Source organism: Eleutherodactylus coqui, chromosome 10 (genome assembly GCF_035609145.1).
Source record: "Eleutherodactylus coqui strain aEleCoq1 chromosome 10, aEleCoq1.hap1, whole genome shotgun sequence".
Classification (NCBI taxonomy): Eukaryota; Metazoa; Chordata; class Amphibia; order Anura; family Eleutherodactylidae; genus Eleutherodactylus; species Eleutherodactylus coqui.
This window is the reverse complement of record NC_089846.1, coordinates 55349011-55364503: the sequence shown is the minus strand read 5'-3', so window position 1 is coordinate 55364503 and position 15493 is coordinate 55349011. Positions and strand designations below refer to the sequence as shown.

At 42.6% G+C, this 15493-nt stretch overlaps 1 protein-coding gene across 1 annotated transcript in view; it reads left to right on the top strand.

Annotated features, from left to right (window-relative positions):
- The first annotated feature begins 270 nt into the window (after window positions 1-270).
- The window catches only part of LOC136580440 (dystrophin-related protein 2-like), a 121482-nt gene continuing 106259 nt past the window's right edge, over window positions 271-15493 (top strand). Inside the window, exons 1-4 of the mRNA XM_066581017.1 lie at window positions 271-297; window positions 8529-8662; window positions 10287-10367; window positions 10562-10659. Of these exons, the coding sequence (XP_066437114.1) occupies window positions 10613-10659 (47 nt within the window). The 5' untranslated portion in view covers window positions 271-297; window positions 8529-8662; window positions 10287-10367; window positions 10562-10612. The remainder of the gene's footprint in view (window positions 298-8528; window positions 8663-10286; window positions 10368-10561; window positions 10660-15493) is intronic.

The window sequence follows — 15493 nt, the reverse complement described above, 5'->3', positions numbered from 1 at the left end:
CATCAGCAGAGGAGGACGTGCGACAGAGATGAGAGGAGGGCAGAAAAGCATTAGTATTAAATGAAAAGCCGAAAGAGCTATTTGGGAGCCAAAAGAGCGACTCTTTGGTGAACCGAGTCAAATGATGCAGCTCACCAAAAAGAGACAGAATTCCCATCACTAATGTGATGCAGACAGAATCTGGGGGAGAAGTAGGGGAGGGGGCACTAATACTGGCAGAGGGTGGGGGGTGATTGGACAGGCGCAGTAAGATCCCTGGTCTGCTCCCCCCTCCCACATCACGGTGCTCGATACAAGGTAGGCCGTTTATATGACCGGATCATTCCCTTGTCTTTTCATCACTCTCGCCTTCATCCTCCATACTGCCCGGTTCTATACCGTACGTGGTTCTCCGTATTGCTAATGCAGGCCTGGATCCGGCTATAACCTGTGGGAAGCTGCCATGTATAAGACGTGCCTATAGGAAAATGTGTGTTTGGAATATCTCACACAGGTGGAAAGTTCATATTCTGCACAGTGAACCCTTCCTGCCTTGCATGATCTATGGCTCCACTATGAGGCTCATGCATGAGTAATGTCATCGGATTGAATTTTGGCGTTGTCTTCTTTCATGAATTATGATACCGTCTCTGACTGTACAACAGGCACATCACACGCTCTAGTTTTATAAGACCACCTTCTGCTTGTAGACAAAGCCCCTACTAAAGCTCTTCCAACAATTAGAAAAAACATCTAAGGGTACGGTCCTATGTAGCGGTAGCCATGTGGCCGGGTTACGACTTGGTTGCGGCATTGATGTAGCCAAGAGCCCCAAATGATACAAGTACACGCAGTTTACTAACAAATTAAGTGTTTAGTGGTTGTAGGTGCTGCCATTAACAATGTATACACTTAAAGAGTAACTTCACTTTAAAAAAAGACCTTTGTCATGTTACAGCAACATGTCAAAAGTTTTGATCAGTGGGGTCCGGGTGCTGAGACGACCACTGAAAAGAAGGGGCTGCAGCGCTCACCCGAGTGCTGTGCCCCTTTTGCTGTCATCGTTGCCTATCGGCTCTTCTCCAGTGCAGAAAACGGATGTATAGATGTCTATAGAAGTCTTCAGCTGTCAAGAGAAACTGACTAGCAATGATGACAGCTGAAGGGTCACAGCGATTGACTGAGCACTGCAGCCCCTTAATTTCAGCAATCAGTGGTGGTCTCAGCACCCGGACTCCCACTGATCAAAACTTTTGGCATATCTCTCTGACATGTCAAAACTTTTTCAAAAGTGCAGTTACTTTTTGATTTATTAGAAGGCTGTGCAGATTTGTATCCCGCCAGGCCCAGTCCTGCAGGTACTGGTATACACCGAGCACATCCTTGTATTACATTCACATGTAGCAGAAAGTTGCGGATTTTCCATTTGGATTTGCAGGTAAAAAATCTACAGCAGAATACAGTACCAGCAAAGTCGATGAGATTTTAATAAATTTCATTCACGCGCTGTGGGGCACCTCTGCTCACCTCTTCTAATGTTGAGCTATTAATTTCTATGGCAGCTATGCAGGTGTAGGACTATTTATCCCTTTTCATTGTGCCAATTGCCGATGCGAAATACATCCATAGTGACATCTCACTTTTTTTTCTCCATAACCAAATCTGAAATCACCATGTAGAAAAAATCTCTGCCGTATATACTTTGCTGAGGAGTAATTGGATGATGAGTTGCTACAGAATCGAACATGGAATCAGTGTGGATTCCATGTCAAATTCTGCGGCAAAAATCTGCCATGTGAACATACTCTAAGGATGCATTAGTGGCAGTTTCACATCTGGGTCAGAATCTCCCCTGGAGGTTCTGTCATGGAAGCGGCTGAAAATACCGGAAGAAAGCCAGGCAGATGGGCGGAAAGTGGGCGGACCCCATTATAGTCAATGGGGTCCGGCGGTGCTGTTCAGAATCGGAAGCATAAATGCCTAAGCACCTTTACACTTGGTGGATATGCAAAACCTGTATCAAATTTTGAGACGGATCAGATGTAAACTTCACAGCTTCAGTTGAAAACAGAAAATATGCTGTGGATTTTAATGTGGATCCGCACACAAATTCACCATGAGAACATACCTGTTGGGCTTGTTCACACAGGTGTATTTGCATAGTATATTACACAATGAATAGAACCTATTTAGTGTTTTAGACTACTGATGCTCTACTAAAGTACAGTGTGCATCAAGTAGGGAGAAAAGTGGTACGGCCATCTTGGAAGACTGAAGAGGGGCCCGGGAAACTGGCAGATCCAGGGACTATGGCACAAAGAGGATGGCATTTAAAAGGTATTTCCAATGAAATACAATTCATGATCTATCATCAGGATAGGTCATCAATAATTGATCAGCCGGGGTCCATCACTCGGGACCCACGACCGATCAGCTGAGCGGGCTCAAGCTGTCAGCACCACAATAACACAGGGTCGGATCGGAAGCTTCTGTGCCAACCTCCCATGTAGTGGCCGGTGCTCGTACCTGCAGGTACGGCTCTCATTGAAATCAATGGGAACCGTGTCTGCAGTTACAAGCACTGGCCACTTTAAGGAGGTCGGCATGGAGGCTTCTGCTCCGACCTCTGTGTATTTGGAGCGGAAGTCTCTGCAACAACCTCCTATGTGGTGGCCGGTGTTTGTAAGTGCAGGCACGGCTCCCATTAATTTCAATGAGACCTCTGACAGCATGCGCCTTAATCTGATCTTCCCTATGTGCCTAATTAGTCTGTTGATTGACCACACATGGCGCCAAATAACTTGCACAAATCACTCACACTCTACACAAGAAAACTGGCAGTGCATGCATGAAGTCTGTACATTTTACACTGTCCATACTCGATCCGCTTATCTAGTGATACCTGTTACTGCAGTCATGGCGATAACCATTAATACATTTCTCTCAGATGCAGAGTCTTTCCATCAGTCAAAATATACATTTTCGCCCACTGTCGTCATAAAACTATTGTTTTTAACTACTTCCACAAAAGAACTGTATTTGTCTGCTTTTTAGACGCACACAATACTGTTCTTTTTTGTGTCTATATTGTGAACACAAAACTGAAACCTCCCAGAAGCTACATACAATTACATACATACCATACAATCCATGCATAACATACAATTTATTTTGCATACAAAGCTCGGTTAGCATGTCTCTTTACTACTTGCACCTGTGAGCGTAGCTGTGTGCTATATGTGAACTCCTCACATCTTAAGGCCCATTTACATGGAGTGATGATCGCTCAAAAATCACTAAAAAGCGAACTTTTGAGCGATAATCGTTGCGTCTAAACACACACTTTTCGTACACTGCTAGCTGATCGTTAAATTCAGTCCAACCTAAAAATCATTGTTCGGTCTTATCAGCAGTTCTCCACGGGGAGTGCTGATAGTATTGTTTCCTGCTGGAGAACAAAAGAACTGAATGCAGATAAGAGCCCTCGGGCTAATAACTGCTTTCAGCTAAGGCTTAATTTGCACACTTAATTCCTCTTAAGTAGCTGAGTAGCTACTTAAAAGTTTCTGCAAAATGATCGCTCAAAGCTGTCACTCAAACTGTCGTTTGAGCGATCTTTGAACGATCATTGCTCCGTGTAAACGGGCCTTTACAGTTTTTCACAGTACATTTTCTTTGCATCAAAAAGCTAAAAAAAACAAACAGATTCTTTATGCAAAGTTTCCTGATGATAAATGTGTATATAAAATATTAACCCTTTCCAATCCACTGTCTGATGTCTGAAGACATTACAGCTCCAATGTTGGAAGACGTTCGTCGGGGTTCTCTTACTGTATATTGCCAGCCTCTCTGCTGCCAGAACCTATCCAACCTGTCACCTCATGCAGTACTGGCTTTAGCCAGCATATAGCGCTGTTGTATAATGGCAGAAAAAGAGTAAACCCCCTAGGTAAACCGGAATGCAAATTGGATTGGAAAGGGTTAAAGGGGTATTCCCATCTGAGACTTTCATGGTATTTCCACAGGGTCTGCCATTAAAGTCTCATCGATACGGGTCCCATCTGTGGTTCCCACTTACGCCAGTCTAGCTGAATGTGATAGTCAAGACTTACAGAACTACCTACGCTACACTGTTGCTGTAACCCCCATAGAAGTCAATGCAAGTTAGGCAAACGGTGTAGCATAGCCAGCTACACTGTTTCCATAACCCAGGAGCTGCGGAAACAGTGTAGCTCACTGTACTGTGCTGTTTGCATAACTCCCAAAATCTGATATCACGTTAGGTCAGTATCTGAATAGCTAATCCATATCAGATAAGCAGGGACCCAATGCTCGGGACCTCCGATCAACTATTCACTGGAGCTGCTGCGAACTAGAAGTAGCACAGCTTTGTTCACTGTGCAGAAGTATGGAATGGTACTGCAAGCTCTGTGCCATTCACTTTAATGGGTTTTCCCAAAACTATGATCATATCTTTTGTAAAATATAAATATTACATAATTCTCCAATATATTATAAAATGTGGACCCTTTTGGAAATTAGGCCCTGTCAAGTACCTCTTATACTTCCATTACTCATGTTATATTGCTAGTGAGTGAATCTATCCTCCTGTAAATAAGGGAGATGGAATAAAACCTCTACTGTGCCACCTATTGGAAGGCAGCATTCCTTCAAGCCAAAGTTAGACTCTTTATACAAGCCTTGTAACAATGACCAGGAATTAAAAGCAAAGCCAGGCTCCATGTACAGACAGCTGTTTCAGGGTATTTACCCTTCATCAGTGTACAGTATGAGTCTGGCTTTGCTAGAGAGAGGCCTGGGACGGGGTCAGAAACGCTTTGGCTTGAAGGAATGCCGCCTTCCAATAGGTGGCACTGTAGAGGTTTTATTCCAGCTCCCTTATTTGTATATTACCCAGAGGAGCGTGCATGGCCATTTGAGTCTCCTCACTCACCGCCTAGGTGCTCTCTCTAAGGAGAATAGATAGTGTTTCTATCCTCCTGTAGACACACCACTTGAAATGGCTAATTAATTCCAGGTGTGTTATTTTCCAGTGGAATTACACAGTGTATCACACATTTCCTTGCATATTTGCACACCCCCATTGACTTCTATGGGGACCTTTGCTGTGCAAATTTGCAAAGTAGGACATGCTGCAGATTGTTTTTTTTGCCAGACTGGAATGTGTGCATAAAATATGCAAATTTGATCGAATCCATTAAAATGAATGGGTTGTATTTAGGGATGAGCGAGCGTACTCGGAAAAGCACTACTCGCTCGAGTAATGTGCTTTATCCGAGTATCGCTGTGCTCGTCCCTGAAGATTCGGGTGCCGGCACGGAGCGGGGAGCTGCAGGGGAGAGCGGGGAGGAACGGAGGGGAGATCTTTCTCTCCCTCTCTCCCGCCCGCTCTCGCCTGCCCCCGCTGCGACTCACCTGTCAGCCGCAGCGGCACCCGAATCTTCAGGGACAAGCACAGCGATACTCGGATAAAGCAAATTACTCGAGCGAGTAGTGCTTTTCCGAGTACGCTCGCTCATCTCTAGTTGTATTCTCTGCAAATTGCGTGGCAAATATGCCTGTGTGAAGGAGCCCCAAGGGAGGAAGATGATTTTACTGCTGTGCCTAAATGAAGTTAAATTACTGGGGTCCAGCGGTGGTTCACTGCCTTCTGTCTTATGTGTAGAAATATGCATGAGGCTATTTTCAAAGCATACAATTGCCAAATTGCCTATATAGGTGTTACTGTGACCTTCATTAGTATAGCACTTTACTGTAGAGACACGCTACTAGACAGCCAATCAGTGCATGGACTGTAGTAATACTAGTGTTTTACCGGTGAAATGTCTATGATGATTGGCTGTTTTTTCCAGCAAAGTGTATGTGTAATGGATCTGGCCACTTCTATGGCAGCTATGCAGGTGTAGGACTATGGATCCACATGACTATTTATCCCTTTTCATTGTGCCAATTGCTGATGCGGAATACATCCAAAGGGACATCTCACCTGGACGGTGCTATGCCATTTAGGTAACTTCTATTCACTTCTATGGGAGTTATGAAAACAGCGCAGTAATTCTGGCAACTGGTGGCTGCAGCATAGTGACGGGAATTTTCATCTGAGATGGGATTATCCCATAGTTAAAATACAAAACCCTACAAATAAGACTAAGGATCTTGAGTTGTATGGTTTTCATATTTGACAGGAGGTATATTTTAATAATGTGTCAAGTTGGGTAAATTATATAAGTAAAGTTATCAAGCTGTCCACTTTCTTATCCTAACTGGGAAAAATAAGCTGTTTAGACAAAAATAAAAAGCTACTTTCACATCGGCGTGGAGGTTCAGTCGCAGATCCGACACCGAAAGAAAAGGCACTGCATGCAGGGCTGATTTGTCCGATAAAATGCCAGACAACTGAGCGGAAACCAAACGGATCCCATTATAATCAATGGGATCCATTCAACGCTATTTCGTTCCGTCATAAGACAGATACGTTCGGTCAGGGGATTCCCCATTCCTGCTCCCCGAATGAAGCAGTAAAATGGAACCCCCGACGCAGATGGGAAAGCAGCCTAAGAGGAGCACAGTGGTTCACAAACAATACAAGTGTCACAAATTCCAGATCTTAAAGCTCTTCCTACACTGAAAACCCACACAAATGCTTGCATAGATCCCAGGAACTGTACACAGGACGGAGGCTGCAAGCATGATATATTCAAGAGGAGGATTGTCTTGTCTTGTATTCATATAAAGTATAACATACATTATTCTTTTGTGCCATTGTACTCCCTTCTAAATCATAATCCTATTAAATAACAAGGCTTGCCCTTCTCTAGTTGCCCTTCAGACATTTACAGAGTATAGTATTAAAGGGGTTTTCCAGGACTTAAGAAAAAACTTCTGTAGCTATTGAATAGTGTAAAGTTAAGAAATAAGCAATACTGACCCCCTTCCAGTGGCTAGAGTTGCAATCTCTGCTGCTCTGAACCCAGAAAAAAAGCCAGCTGTGGTCACACGTGGTGCATTGTGCGCATGAACTCTCAGCCAATCACAGGCTTCAGCATCATTCTACTATGAACAGCATGTGAACACTGGAGCTTGTGATTTGCTGAGCTGTCATGTGCACAATCAATGGCGAATGACCGCTGCTGGCTTCTTCTAGGTTCGGAGTGGTTGAGATCGGGTCTCCAGCACTCGATAGGAAGCACTAAAGGTGGTGACTATGGTTGCTTTCCTTATTTTATGTGGTTTAATGGCCATAAAAAATGTATTCCTTGAAAACTCCTCTAACAGGGGTTTTCTACCCGTTATAGGTGGCATAGTACTGATTAGTGGGGGCCCGACCTCAGGGATCAGCACTGATCCTCAGAATGAAGAAGGTTTAATAAAAGTCCCTTAATTTTCAGCATTGGTGGTATCCACTAATTCAAACTAAGCTATCAATCATAATTTGTTAGCTAGAGCAAGGGGAGCTGAGGAGATTGATATGTGGTTTTGTAGGAAACAATTAATTAGTATGACTTGTAACTTATTGATTGAAATCCCTGCTCTTTCTATGCTTAGTATTCCAGTTGATGGTCCTGGTCAATTATTGACACCCGTCTCTGTATGCATGGTCGTATAGGGATGACTGGCGGTCGTTGAGTGAAACTGCCTTCTGTACTACTAAACGCAGACAGAGCAATGATTTCAAGTAATAAGGCACTGTCCATACCTGAAGTACACAACATGCATATTTTTCCCAGGGAAATGACAGACACATGATGAAACCCCGATAGAGTCTATTATAGTCGATGGGGTATGTTGGGCACTGTTCATGTCTGTCATATGACAGATCTGGTACGCCCCTTTAGTTTTGTCTTTTTGCTCCCAGCATGGAACAGCAAAATTGAAATTTTAACAGATGTGAGAATACAATCTTAGTTACAACATATACTAAATCCTTTCCTACAAAACTATTTATCAATCTGTTCATCTTATCCTGATCCATAACATCATGCCGGTAGATTGAATATCTTTTCATAGTGACAGGTTCATTTTAATGTAAGAATAAAAAAATAACTTTTATGCTCATTAGTAAAGTCTTAAAGCTCTATTCCCACCTAAGAGTTTCTCGGCTGAAATGGGAAACTTGTGACTGTTTCACGACCACCTCGTCAGATGTTACAGAAACAGCTAAAGTGACAGCCTAACGCTGTTTTCATAACTCCCATTGAAGTAAATGGGAGTTACAAAACAGCGTAGCACAAGCTCCCATAGCTCCTGAGTTGTGGAAACTGTAGCTCACTGTGCTACATTGTTTCGGCAAGTCCCGGTCACTTCTTTTGGAATTAGGGAAACATCGTAGAACAGCAAGTTCAACTGTTTCCGTAATCCCAGATGCCTCTGCTTATAGCATACAAATGGGTATTCCCAACTTAGGCTTGATTACGATTGAAATACCCCTTTAGTATCGGAGCAAATGATATATTCTGTTTGTCAGATCAAGGGTTGGCAATATAAGAACGAAACATACTCTGAACACTTGTCATCGTCCTGTGTAGCAGATTGTACAGGCTGTTTAAATACAAACCTCTGCAAGAAGAGATCATGAGCACAGAAGAAACTGCCCTACAGAGTAAAAAAAAGAAATCTGTGGCCCTGGATTGAAGCACGATTGGAGTTGAATTCAGGATACAAGGTATTTCCATTACTATTTAAAATACACCTGTCATCTAACCTTGTATATCATTTTTATTTTGTTTTTAACAAATTTTTTTTGAAAATTTTCAATTTTTCTTTTTACACAGGAATATGAGATAATGCATGTAGGTGTATATGGTTGAGAAATTAACAAGCAAAGTCTGATCTGGCTGGGTTAGTCGTGACCAATAGAGATGAGCGAGCATACTCGCTAAGGGCAAATACTTGAGCGAGTATTGCCTTTTGCGAGTACCTGCCCGCTCGTCTCAAAAGATTCGGGTGCCGGTGGGGAGCGGCTGGGGAGAGCGGGGAGGAACGAGGGGGGAGATCTCTCTCTCACCCCCTGCTCACTCCAGCAACTCACCGCTCACCCCCGCCAGCTCCCGAATCTTTTGAGACGTGCGGGCAGGTACTCGCAAAAGGCAATACTCGCTCGAGTATTTGCCCTTAGTGAGTACGCTCGCTTTTCTCTAGTGACCAGGTGATTCAGATCCGTTATATCCAGGTTTTTTTCCGCCTTTCATTGTTGCATCAGTCATGGAAATGATTCACAAACCACAGTGCCTGGCCAGAGCCAACTGACAGGTTAGGAGGGGGGAGGTAGGGATGATCAAAGTGGGGATAGGAGGAGGAGGTCCTCTATCGCAGTGCAGCAACCCAGGAGGGGTGCAAAAGAAGCCTCAAGCCTATTTCTCTGGTAGTGTTTTTTTAATCAAGAAGTTGTGGAAGTGCCAACTTCCAACATAGGGAGGGTGTAATCCATCCATGGGGTCCAAATACTCAAAAATCTGTTGTAATTGTCCTGTAGCATAGATGTCAATTTTTCGTTGATCTGATACCAGTTCATTCAGCGCTTAACCCTTAGAATACACTAAGGAGGTTTTTCGCCAGGATTTAGCGATAGTTTGTTTCATGGCTAAGAAGAAGAATAAGGAAATCAATTTTCTAGAGTTTGGAGATATATTTGCAATCCGTTTGTTTAGTAGGGCTTCCAATGGATTTTTACGCAAGTTATGATTTAGAACATTTTTATTTTAACACTCAATAGCCCCCCCCCTCCTCCTCCCAATAAAAGTTTACCTAATTGGGACCTATTTAAAAAAGCTCCATACCCCTTTGTGAGTCCTCCAACTCCTCTAAGATGGCATACTAGACCTGCTAAATCTGACCTAGACACAGGAGCCCCAATGACCCTTGGCCATGAAAGGTTACATGTAATTTTGCACATATTGTATTTATATCGAATGAAAACATTGTATTGATATGTTGAAAATAAGGTTGTGATAGCAGGGGCGGGCGGTTATGACCATGTAATACATTTTTCTCTTGCCGATAAATGCTCACTGTTTATACGGGAGATCACATTAGGGAGTGACAGGAATGTATCCCAAACAAAGCCTGGTTTCTTTAGGAAAGGACACAAGCGTTACAGTCCCCCAAATGGAATTCCTAAGGGAGGAGGAGGGGACAAGGGGTATCTATGCTCTTTTGAAACATTTCTTTTCTCACTCTTCTCCAAATACGTTTCTATCCTATCTTCTAAATATTTTTGAAAAAGTATTGCTTTTATTCTTTTTTACCTTTTTTTTTCTTATCTTACATTCTACATCTCCTTTTTCTAGCGGCATCTTTCCTAACATCTCCACATCTGCCTCCTGAATGTTTCATCCTTGGAATGTCTTAGCCTTCTAACTACACTCTAGGTGAGATGTATCTACTATTGAGACTGCTATCTGCTATAACCTTTATAAATATTTATTAAAGCTCTACTGCAAATGTAGTCAGTTCGACTTTTGGTCCAATCTGTTTATTGGACTATTGAATTGAGCTCTTCTTCGGAATCATTTTCTTTGAATTATTCTTAGGATTTCATTTTGCTTTCTGGTTTCTCTTCCAGCTCTTCACTTCTGAGTAGATCGAGGAATATCAGCTTTGATCAACATTCAACATGAACATCTGCTGGAACGAAATAAAGAAGAGATCTCACAGCCTAAGGTATTACGGAAATCATGAATGCTGAAAATTCCCTCTATTGTATGTGCAATGATGGCATAGATGCATCTAGTTACTAAAAGATTGAGAATCTCACCAGTAGACATTACAGGAGGTCAGTAGAGTAGGTACTACTCACCTTTTGAAGTTTACTGGGTGGAAAGCAATCATTACTTGCACACACTATGGTTTTGCATTATGTTTCTTGTTCCTGTTTTCAAAGTAGCCCCTTCCCACCTCAATCTTTTTGGTTTTTTAGTTTCTTTCGTTGTCATTTTTAAGCCCCGACTTCTAAGAGCTATAACATTTTTACTTTTTGGTCAACATGAAAGTTTGTTTTTTTGTGAAACAAGTTGTATTTTTAATAGTATCATTACAACAAATGATTCATTATTATGGAATGAAAAAACTTAATTCTGCCTTCTGTTTTTGGGTTTTATTTTTGTGGCAATTAATGAGACATGTTAATGTCAATCTGAGTGTCCGTATAAATCACGGCGATACCAAATTTATATAGTTTTTGTTATGTTTTACTACTTTTGAAAAATAAAAAAGCTTAAAAAAATTATATAATTTGCTTCATTCAGAGCCCCATAGTTTTCTGTTGTTGGAGCTTTCTAAGTTTTTTTTTATTTTGTGCGGTAAAGTTTAGTTTTTCTTGGTATCATTTTGGGGTTACATATTTTTTGATAATTTTTCATTACATTTTTTTGTAAGCTGAGGTGACGAAAAAAACAGCAATTAAGTATTTTTCACTTTTTGCCATGATCACCACCATGTGGGACAAATACAGCTTAATAGTTCAAATTTTTTTGAATGTGGCCTTGCTATTTACATTTATTTAAAAAACAAAATGTAAGCCAAAGCTATTTAACTTTTTGCATATTTAACTTTCTAAATATGAACATTTAAAAAAAATGTAAAAAATAAACTTGCTGTATTGGTTACGCTTCCAGTATATATAAGAACCAACGCCACAGTTAAAGGGATTTTCCAGGAAAAATACTATTGATGACCTATCCTCAGGATAGGTCATCAATAGCTGATTGGCTGGGATCCATTACTGAAGACCCTGACTGATCAGCTGATTGTGCACCCGCTGACAGCGACACAATTACACAGAGGTCAGAGCAGAAGTATCGGAAGTCTCTGCTCTGACTTCTGTAGAGAGGTCGGCGCTCGTAACTGCAAGCGCAGCGCTCATTGAAATCAACACAATCTGTGAATGCAGTTACAAGTGCCAACCACTTCACAGAGGTCGGAGCAGAGACTTCCACTCCAACCCCTGTTGGGTGATTGCTGGTAATTGCGGTGCTGTCAGCAGGCGCGCAATCAGCTGATCAGTTGGGGTTAAAACGACATAGTACGTACAGTTACATCCTGCATGTTTGCGGTATGTATGAAGGGAGATCAAGGGGCAATCTTGCTTCATACAACGCAGGTGCCGGCTGTTTCTTACAGCCGACACCCTCCCACAACAGCTCCGATAAGCAGCACCGCTCATTGGAGCTGTTAACCCTTTAAATGCCGCCGTCAACTCTGACCGGAATTTAAATGTCCCGACCAATGTTTGTGGGTCCTGCACTGCCCCCCAACGTTAAGATTGCGGGTTGCTGTGTGGCTGTCATGGCAGCTGGGGGCCTTTTGAAAGGCCCTAGGGCTGTCATTGCAAATTGCCTATCAAGCCAAGCTGCGGAAAATCCAGAGCAAATCAGCTGTTAGGTTGTGTTGCTGGGACCTGTGGTTCTATGAGGTTCCAGGGGCACACTTTTACTGGTGTGGGATAATTGAGCTGGCTGGATGTGGAGTTTCTCCAGCTTCCCAATCCCCACTGGTCTGCTGCACACAAATACCAGCCTCTCTGGCTAGAGGATGCTGGTTTCCCAACACTCTGGTGTTTGCTTTCATGTTGTTCTGTGTGTGTGTGTGATCAGTCCTGTTTTGTGTTGCTTGCATTCCCTGATGTGTTGGTGTTCCCTAAGTCCTGTTCTTCTTGGATCGTTTTACTATCTAGAGCGAGTTAGATCCATAGGTTCCAGCATGGGGCTGTCCCTATTGGGACGATTGCCCTACTTGCAGGCAGGATTCATGAGATAAGTTGTCTTGTGAGAGTAGGAACCCACGAGACAATGAGGAACCTTGACAGCAGGCTCACGGGCTTAAGTATCTTGGCTGAAATAAAGTAATACCTCGTACCATATCTATTCCATCTGTTTATGCGTACAGGTATGTTAGGCGTGTGTTTTGGGCATTTGTCAGTCTGGTTTATGTGTTTTGCATTCTGTGTCTGATCCACCCATCTGTTAGTTGTTGGACGCCTGATTCTTATTTGTTTGTCCTACCCGTCTGCTGGTGGGTGGACGCCCGAAACTTTCCTGTCCCCTTTGTCCGTTGAAAGACGGACGTTAGGGCCTTTGTAGTCTGTCCACTCCAGTATCTAACCACCTGTATAGCAAGCTTACTCGTCCATCCTGACTGCCCCAGTACCAAGTGATCTCAGGTTTCTGTTTGCAGCCCAGGAGAGACGTAACATCAGTAATGTGTAACACACATCCTAAGGGTATATTCACGAAGTGGTTGAGGTGCAGTTAAAACCGCATATAAAAAAGTGCATGTGGTTTTTAATTGTGGTTTGTATATTTGTGTGACAATATCCAGGGGTTACTATAGGGGAGGCAGAGGGTGTGGTTGCTCCCCGGCCCAGGACCCTTAGGGGCCCATAAGGCCTATCTTCTCCATATAGGGAGCCTAGAAGTATGAATAAAGCTTTTTAGTTGGGAGGCCCTGTTACAGATTTTTTGCATTGGGGCCCCAAATTTTCGAGTTACCCCCACTGAATATACCCTATGAGTACTTTCACATATGCAGTTTTTGATGCAGTATTTAAGCCAAAGCCAGAAGTAGGTCCAGTAAGCCTTGCTGACTGTCGCATCTAAGTGATTTAACGGCAGGGATTGAAGGCTTTCTCCAATCTCATCTGTTAGAGCAGAAGCCCAGTCATCATCAGACAGCTGAGCTCTTGATTTTCATGCCTGGCTAAAGTTGAAGTTATACATTAAGGTGCCATCTGTTTTTAACCCGTTAAGGCACCCAGCTGTTACTAAATAAAGACAAATATCAGTATTACCAATAATAGCTTTATAATACCCACAGACCGTGACCACCTAATTCCTACATAGTATTACTGAATAAAGAGCACTGCAAAGGTCACTATTACCAATAATAACACTATATGGTTATAGTATATGGGAGATATCCTGGTGGCTCTGGTGATCTGATCATCACTTGAGGTGGGATGGTAGCCCTGATTTAACAATGTCCTTTTAAGATTTTATAAAAGTTCATCCCTCCCTTTTCGGCTAGAGCAGATTCAGTTGTATCTGATGGCATGACTCTAAATAGTGGACTTTTTATTTAATGTATTTGGGGTGGAATCTGGTCCTTCTGAGGTATGTGGGGTGATCAATGGATTTCAGTACAGGGAAGTCTGTAATGAGTTGTTTAAAATTTGATTTTTGTATAGAGTAGTTCAATTTCAATTTTATGATGGGGTGGAATGCATTAAGTCTCTCATGAAAGTTTTATTAGTTTACTAGTATGGAATTGGTCCAGATGATTATGATGTCATCAGTGTAGAGGAAATAGGCCAATTGTTTGATAGAGCAGGAGGCTAGGAAGTCATACTCCAGCTTTTCCAGGTTGGCGTATTGCCATGCCATTTTACTGCCTATGACGGTTCCATTGAGTTTAAGATATATCTCTTTTCCAAAGGAGAAATAGTTGTGCACAAGGATGAATCTTGTGAGTTGTAAGACCGATTCAGAGGCAATCCCATTGGTCTCAAGGTGTACCTGGCAGGCAGTCAGTCCATCCTCATGTAGGATGTTTGAATATAAGGATTCCACATCTGTGGTGGCCAGAATGGCGCTATCTAGAAGAGGACCTATGGTTGACTGTTCAGTAGGTCAGTTATGTGTTTTTACAGCTGCCTTCTCCTCCTCACCGCCCCAGCATTATTGCTAGTACTAGGTTGGTCATTAGAAGGTCACTAGGCACCTCCTCCGGGGTCTCAGGCGACTCCCCAAATGCGCTGAACAGCAGCCAGCCAAAAAGAATATCATCTTGCGATGACATGCCTCCAAGTCCAGTAACTAACTTGCAAATCCAGGTAGAACCAGAAGCAGAATGAAGCACAGCCATATTTGTCCCCGTTTTATAGCAGGTTGCACTGGGCTGGATAAGGATTCTCTGTCCCGGGATGAAGATCCAGCCGTTCATAGCTTTATGCGCATATGGGGGCTCATATTCCTTTACATTGGCAAAGGAGTCTTATATTACTTAATGGGGACACGGGGGGATGGAGGGCTCATATTAATTTTAAAAAAGCACAGGGGGCTAATAATAACAGGGGCACAGGGAAACTATTTCTTTATGGGGAGACTCTATTACTTTATAGGGGTGGTCTGAGTTAAATACAAAAACTAAAAATACTCCTGATGTATAAGAAGTAAACAATAGTATAATGCCCTCTTCTGACTTCGTACAGGACATTGCAGGCTGCAGCAGCCAATCATAGACCACAGCGTTCAAGCGCTGACCTCTGCTGCAATCTGTGACCTCCCATAAACAGGCCATCTGCAGCCTGTCAAAACAGCCAAGGGCGGGCAATATAATATTGTTTATTTTTATACATGAGAAGCAGGAATTTAAAAAAATAAATAAATAAATAACTTGAACAAACCCTTTAAAGGGCACAAAGAGACCTCCTATTATTTTATGAGCACACAAAGGTATAATTACTTTTCTGGGGCACAACGTGGGTGTTATTACTTGTGGG